Source organism: Nansenia antarctica (assembly GCF_963989245.1).
Source record: "Nansenia antarctica genome assembly, chromosome: 12".
Lineage (NCBI taxonomy): Eukaryota > Metazoa > Chordata > Actinopteri > Argentiniformes > Microstomatidae > Nansenia > Nansenia antarctica.
Window position 1 is genome coordinate 16,078,295 of NC_137682.1, and position 8,322 is coordinate 16,086,616.

Sequence of the window (8,322 nt, forward strand, 5' to 3'; positions counted from 1 at the left end):
GGTAATTATACAGTGCCCATTGGCTAGAAATCACTAGTTGTCATCACAGCATAGTAATAGGTTGCCTTTCTAAGACACACTGTTGTATGCTGTATGGCATCTTATCATTGCCAGCATGTTGTAGCAACATATTAATAACAGTAATAACATTTGCCTTTTTTATTTTTTTTATTTTTTTGCTGAAGCACATTTCAGATACCCTTGTGAGATGTCATCCAGTTGTCCCTCCCTCCTAGTATCAATTAACTTTTGTCTGACAGTTTGTTTTGTCCGCCTTTCTCAAATCTCACATCTTGAGTCCCACTGTGCTGCTTGCCTGTGACATGATGTGCTTCAGGAAGAGGTGTTTAACCTGTGCTTTGACCTACGTATGCTTTGGCTGGGGGGACCCTTAGAGAGGACCCCCAGCAGCAAAGTTGTAATCAATCAACTGTTCATCATAACTCGTTAAAAAACGAATCCATATATTCACTGACAGGCCTACTAGCTACAGTATATTCGTGTATAGACAGAGTGCTTTCCAAACCTTTAATAACAACGGTCAACTTTTACAGTAGTATTACAGCGTTGCGACAGCACGCGTGGGGACTGTTTTGCTGCAATAGCCTCCACAAGAGGCTGATTTATGCATGTTATACAGTCAAACATGAGATTGACACAGAAACAGTCCGCTGGCAAAGGGAAATATACAGGCGGGGGCACTGTCTGCCGCCAATCGGAAAGCAAATATAAATAGAAGGCGTATCTTCCAAACTAATGCTAGGTTGCGCACAGCGCTGCGAGAGAACTTGACACAGAGTAACAGTAAATCAGACGGACCTACAAGCAACCAGCGTTGAAATTCGTAACACTGTTGCAAGTATTTCTGGCGAGTGATCGGAGCAAAGTGAGATCACTGCGGTCTCCCATTTGGATAGACTTGAGTTGTTGGGCAGCCAGGGACAACATCGGATCGTTTTCAGGCACAGTTCAAATCATATTTGAATATAATATATCACCCTGGAAATGTCCGAAAACAAGCCAAATGATGAACCGAAGTTATCTACGACGGACAGGGTGGTTAAATGTAAGTGGAAATGAAATGATGCATTGCCCGTTGATCAACTTTCCTTTTTGTGTTTTTAAGTCACATGCTGCCATATGCGAATATCATATTGAATATGCCCACCTCAACAGCAGGGTACAGTCCATAGTCGTTTTGTCTAAATGAAGAGCTGGGATATGGAGAAAAGGGTGTTAGCCCAGATGACACCGGCTGCTTACCACTAGTAAAGTAGGAAGTAAAGGCTAGTTATCACTCGAGTTGTAGACATGTTTTCAATAATGTCATATTTGGCTAATGTACCTGCTGGCCGTTCGTTCTATTCAACATCTCCTCATTTCTTCATCATATTAATTATTACATGCAATTGGTAAGTTTAACGTCAGCTCCTTATCAGAACTCCCTTTCGTGGATTATTGTTGGATGCACATTTTAGACATTGCTCAACAACTCACTCACAGCATGATAAAGTCCACCGATCAGCTGTGAGAGAGAGAGAGAGAAAAAACTTCCTTATTTTGGTTTTCTCTAGTGATCAGACCACATATAATGGTGTAGTTAGTAAAGATGTTGCATTATGTATGTGACTTTGTTTCTCCCAATCCTGATAGTCGTACTGTAGCCTCCATGGTGTAGCCGGCAAACATATGGGGGGATACAGTAGACCACTGTCAGTGCTAAATGCCCAATCTATTCATTTATTTACCGAATAATCCGTGACTGTCTTCAAGCATAAATCCTGATAGTGTTAAATGAAACCAAGAGAAATAGTGTGCTTACTGTATATGTAGTTGCATGCTATTTTCCATCAGCGGTCACAATTTAATCATCTATTTTATCAAGGCTATTATGTCAACCTGTCACTCAAGCTGTGCTCTTAGCTCCCGTTGATTGTTGCAGAAATCCCCATTCCTCTTCTGCTTTTCGCTTGATATTTCTCTCCATGTCCCTCAGGGGGTCCCATGTTCAAATAGAGCAATCAGAGCAGTTTTCCTGTTGTGATTTTGCTAATATACATACTTGTTGCACGGAATTATTTCCTCGTAGAAGTTGAAAATGACAAAAATACATAAATATTAACTCATATGAGTTAAATGAAAACTCTATATGATTCATTTGTGATGAATTCAACCTGAACCACTCTCCATGATTGAACTGTTATTTATCACCATGTTATTGCATAAGCATACAACCGAGTCATAAACATGTGCTGTCACTGCCACTGGTATGATGACCAAGCATGTTTGATTAAACACAATTGAGAGGTACCCAAATATATTCATTATTTTTTATGACTCAATCAATTCTGTAAAAAGCTATTTTAAATTGAGTTGATTTTCAGGGAATCTCCAATTTGAGACGTAGCTCTTTTATGTATAATTTCATTATTTGTTAAGCTCTAAGGAGAAGCAATGCAGCTCAATGATTATTCACAATTTATTCTTACCCTAATTAATTTAATTTGTCATTGTCCTTAAAATGCCACCTTGATATCAAAGTAGTAATTATCTTTCCTCTAGGTCAGTATTATGACAGTTGAGACTATGCTGTGTACAAAACACCACTCCAAATATCTAAGGCAAAATGGATGAAGTGATTTGTTTTCATCCTCCCAGTTCGCCTTAAGGGCTGTTTGTGAAATTCATTGAAAAGTGCGTCATTCCCAACTATTTAGAAAATGTGCAATTCTGTAAAGAAAACTTGTTTTGCTCTTGAGGTGTATGGCTCAATCCCTTGTATTCATAGAGATTAGGGAGACTTTGAAATGTTACAGCTTTCATTGTAGTACAACATCATCGTAGTAAATAAGGGTTAGGGTTAGGGTTAGGGTTAATTATAATTAGAGCTCAATTATAAGCAAATAAGCTCAATTCTGTAAGCAATGTCTTTTTTATATAGTGCGTTTCAAAGAAAATCAGCCCCTCTTGTTACTATAATAGATTCATGATTGTAAACATATTGCTTTCCCCTCCCCCAGAGGGGTCCAAACCTTTGGCATTGTTTTGGAAATGTTGGTGAATGAAGTCCCTCAAATCATCCTTGTTTACTTTCCCTTGATGTAAGAAACATGTTAGTGCTACATTCCTGGCAAAACATTGCAGATGTACCGTTGATTCCACATACAATGAATGTGCCCATAACTGACATTTACCTGCTGTAAAGTACTAGCATGTTAATGCGACAGCCTTGCCATGCACCAAAGCATGGCAACCATCTTATCTTACCCTACAAAACAAAATAAATTATTGCTGTCGTTATTTTTAACACATTGTATTATCATTTAGTTATCGTTACGATGTCACTGTGCTTTAATACAGCCAGTAATGCATAGTAATGCATTAATACAAGCCTTGTAACAAGTAATAATGTATTATCCCTTTTGGCATAACATTCAGTATTATCATTATTCCAGCAAGCCACTGTATAGCAGAACATGCACCCCTCTGAGTTCATAGGCCTTTTCTTTGACTTGAATTGATTATCTGACATTTGACTTTTGAAGAGAGGCCCCCGTACTCAGACTTGCGGGGGTCTGCCATGATGGCCACTGATCCCAGCTGGATAGCTGAGTAATTTTTAGAACAGAGCATTAAGTAATGCCACATACTGTCCAGAGCCCAGCTTCCTGCTTTAGGTTGTTATGTGTCGTGTGTCGTGTGTGTGTGTGTGTGTGTGTGTGTGTGTGTGTGTAGTGTGCATTTGTGCGTGCGTTTGTGCATTTGTGCGTGCGTTTGTCTGCGTAACAGTGTCTTCCATACACACACACACAAATCTATTGAGGAGAGCATTATTTTTACTTATTTGGTTAATTGGATCACCTTTTACCAGGTGTTAATTGGAATGAAGTGAGTGAATGCTGATGTGACACATTCTGGTGAAAGGGGTAACACGTCAGCAACCAATCAAAATGTTCAGACTTTTACTTTGAAACACGGAAATACATTTCAACGTTGTTGAAAATCACAACACGCACTCGCTAGTCAAGCCAAAATACTGCAATGCAATGGATTCGGTGAGTAATCCCCTCCCCAGTGCTACCTAATTAACTATAACACTACTTTACATTGTTAGCAGGCTCACAAAACAAGCTGTGTTAGTTGACTAGCAAGTGTGTCATTGATTTTCAACAACGCTGGAATGTATTTACATTTGTCTAAATAAAATATATTTTCTTAATTAGTAGGCTAATTGTGATTAAAGCAACAGAGGTAATTGCAATGATGAGGGTCAGTGAGAGTGATTATGGCAGCAGCAGAGACATGTTAATAATGGTACGTATGATCTTTATGTTGGAAGCCATGGTAACCAAGCTCTCAGTAAGATGTTGTGCTGCATTGAAGTGCTCCTCAGAAAATCAGAGCTTCCCACCAACATTTAACATTCTGTAATAAGTAACAGTAAGTTACTTAACACCAGTTGCAGAGTCTGAAATGTCCATGTTTCCTATTTGCGAAGAGCACTTGAATGCAGTATCAGTTTTCCTGGACATTCTGAAAATGTATTATCTCTGCTGTTATAAATTGAACAGTGTAAATCAGGTTTTCTCATGTCAGCACTCAGCAAGCATCCAATGAAATGCCCCCTGAGAAAGACCTATGTTTATGACCCCCAATAGGTATAATCACATTTGCATTCTGTTCATTAGCTAAATACTATTATTTATTTATTTTTACTATAGTATACTGCCTTTTGATAAGCCTTTTCAGTGTTTCCCATGGGATTTTGTTAGACTGTGGTGAATGGAACTCAGACCTTCTAAAGTGTTTCGTCAACAGGGAGGGGGTTGGGGGGGGGATAGTGCTAAATTGATAGCGTTAACTCGTATGCAGATTATCAGGGAAATTCGACCAGGCATTTTCCCAAGTTGGGACCATGTATAATTCCATGGAATTTATACGGAAGCCTTAGGTGTGAACAGAAGCCTGGACATTCCCTGGTCCGTCTCCTTTCACAGCTGTCCTGCATCGCGCAGTCAGCAGGGCAGAGCGCATAAGAACTGCCCCAGACTCCGAATATCGCTACTACTAAATATAATTTCACAACTGGACACTACTTCATTTCCAATCATAGTGGAGGTATGATATATGGCATATATATATACATGGTATGGCAGTCTCACGCGCGAACATGCAACATTTAGTTGGCGAGCGAACTTGGTGATGGTAAGCATAATACGAATTGACTCGCTGGAACGAGACAGGCACGTGAGACTGCCATATACCTCATATATATCTGCCATATATCATACGCCAATTTTATATGTATTTATCATCATATTTTTCAATATAAAACGGAGATATGATATATATGTCATATATATATATATATATATATGTGGTATATGGCAGTCTCACGCACGCGCCTGTCTCGTTCCAGTTCTCCATCCAGTTGAATGCGTGATTCACAGACCCAGGTCGGAACCATGTGTGAAAAGGTGAACACAGAAATCTTGGCTCATGTGTGAAAGGCGAAAATCACTGGCTGACCTGGGTTGGGATTCCATGCAATTTACAGGGAACTATGTGTGAAAGGGGCTATACTGTAGTATTGGAGAATTGTTTTTGTTTCCACCCAACTCCACGTGGAATCAACTTATAAAGGTTTTCAAGTTGAAAGCTTTTGCAGGCTTATTGTGGAATTGAACTCTTACAGAATGCCTTTGTATCAGAAAAAGCAACATCGCTATGAACATAACTGCATGTTTAGCACATCACAACATGCTGATAGAACATCAGCATGCTAAAAGTAGCCTACGGCAGACGATACAGTCAATCCAATTCACAAATTATAAGTATTGAGTGATTAACAATCTGTTGTTTGTTATATCGAGTGGGCACTTACATTTACATTACATTTTTGGCATTTAACAGACGCCTTATTCCTTTGGACCACTTCAACACTTACATTTTCGTAATATGCCCCCCCCAAAAAAGAAGAAGCGTGACTTGAGAATTGCCGACATGCGGACCTTTTCACCAGACAGTGTCACGTATGGCTTTTCATGTCCACATATTCACACATTCTTATATTCGTTGCCCCACATATTACCCATAGCTCTCTTTCTTACTCTCTCACTCTCTCCGCACATTTTCACTCTCAATGTATCGCTTATGCAAAAAGACTCACACCACTTCTCATACTGTAAGACTTGTGCAATAGTGCACTCTTTGGAACAGACGTCCGGTGAGCTGAGCTACTGTAGTTATTTGTGGTTGAAGGCCTGAGCATGAAACCCCCTTAGGACACACCCCCCTTAGGACTCCAGCCACAGTCAGTGAGGTAGTCAATGAGCTATTCACTGGTGTAAAGACACTCTTTTGCCCCCAGGCCTGTGAGAGTTAAGAAGCGAGTGACCGTGTTGTTATTACTTGCTGAAAATGTGCCAGTCCTCATGTGGGCTCGCATTCTCTCGACCTAGTCAGCAGGGACTGATTTTGTTGACAGAGCGATGCAGCTCCCTGGAACGAAACCACAGTTTTTATCTGTTTAGGTGGTTGTATCTCTTTCGCTCCAAAACGCTCCTACCACAACATAGGTTGTTAGTTGTTATTGTGCTCCCCACATTCCCTCGCTGGGAGTTGTTGATGTTGGCCACTGTTACTCCATTGCCTGTCACCAGTCACTGACGGTAGCCTTTTTGGGTCTTCTCAAGTTGAACCCCAATGAAAAGAAGGGTAAACACATGGGTAGAGAATGTCAACGTTTACTGGAAGATAACAAGGACCGAGAACCATGCTGAATATAGACGGAACGAGATCTACTGTATATTAAAGTGACCATGTTCTCTCTTCATTTTGTCATTCAGGGGTCGGAATTGATGTATTCCCCCAAGTATTGCTTGATAATTCGTTCAATTAATTGTGGATGCCTGACACTTTGACAAAATGCGCGTCTTTCGAAAACAACAACTTTAACGACTCTCATAAATCTGCTACGGCGCCGTCCTGCGTGTCCCCAAGTCCGTATGGCGTCTCTCTGGCATGTGAATGTGTTTGAGAGTCTTATGGTGACACCGCTGCTCAGCAACATCGAACCACCGTCAACACCTGTTTCATGGGGTTTGGCCAGGACATTGTCGCACGCACCAGAAACGACCGCTGACCAGATCAGACTCTGGAGGTTGGAAAACCTCTCATCCAACTCCTAATGACTTGCATGAAACTCTGCAGTGACACAATGCCTCTTATATAGTAGATACATCCTTGTCATTGTTGCATTTTGTCACATTGGTTTAGAGGAATGCCCCAGATGTTGTTTGCGACACACACTCACACACTCACACACTGAGGTCTCCAGTGTTTTGAACCTGAGCGGCTTCACCTTCATTGCTCATTAGATTAAAGAGGAATTAGTCTCTGTTGTGTATTTAGGGCACAGCAAAGCGATGGATCTGTGCAGATTATGCTCCATATAGAGGGATAAAGGCAGCTCTGCTTCAGGGATGTAATCTGACTCCGTGCATTAGCCTGTGCTCTTGCTAATTCCAGGGAACATATTAATGGCGGGTAGAAGCCCATATCAAACCTGTTAACCTATCCCTTTAACATATTTAGTTTTTTATTGTTGCTAAGCCTTTATTTAGGCTATTCTTTGTCTGTAGAGTAGGTATTTGTTAAGTTCATGACTGTGCAATGTTGATTGATCACATTTTAATATGATCCCATTCATTATTATGTTTTTTAAACAAAGGACATTAATTGATTGACAGGCATCACTTGGGTTCTAATTAAATTCCTTGTTTTGATGGGGTCCCCAAGGCACTCTGACCTAAACATCATGTTTTCTCACCTCAATGAGACATTTCCATGTTCCTGAAGTGACAAAGCAGAAACAGCAGCTGTACGCTCCAGGTTAAGGAATGACAGACATACAGTAGAACGTCTTTGCCACAAATGAGCCCCAGATTTCTGTAAACGTTTTTGTTTTGGGTTACATCCTCAAAAGTATCACTACTGTCACAGAAAGTACCAATTGTTTGAAAGTATTTTCATAGTAAATCACTAGATTTATATAGATCATTCAAAACTAACGGCAATGGAGCTGTAAAATAAAAACATAACCACGTTATGGGGATCTACAATGACTATTTTGACTATTATTGTCTATTAAGTCAGGCACATAGGACATGGGAAAGCCCCACTCTAATGCAGGCCACATTGATCAGCTTTTTTGCCATCTCTATTTGCTCCCATACTTCTTCATGATTCCCAGGAGGGGCTAGAGTAGAGTAGTCGTGTGTCGTTATGTGCATTTATTTCTTGTGGTAAAGTCATCCTTTT

At 40.3% G+C, this 8,322-nt stretch overlaps 1 protein-coding gene across 1 annotated transcript in view; it reads left to right on the plus strand.

The window, feature by feature from the left end:
• The first annotated feature begins 953 nt into the window (after window positions 1-953).
• Window positions 954-8,322, plus strand: part of LOC308168424 (protein phosphatase 3 catalytic subunit alpha) — an 89,585-nt gene continuing 82,216 nt past the window's right edge. Inside the window, exon 1 of the mRNA XM_080543005.1 lies at window positions 954-1,066. Coding sequence (XP_080399131.1) covers window positions 1,006-1,066 — 61 coding nt within the window. The 5' untranslated portion in view covers window positions 954-1,005. The remainder of the gene's footprint in view (window positions 1,067-8,322) is intronic.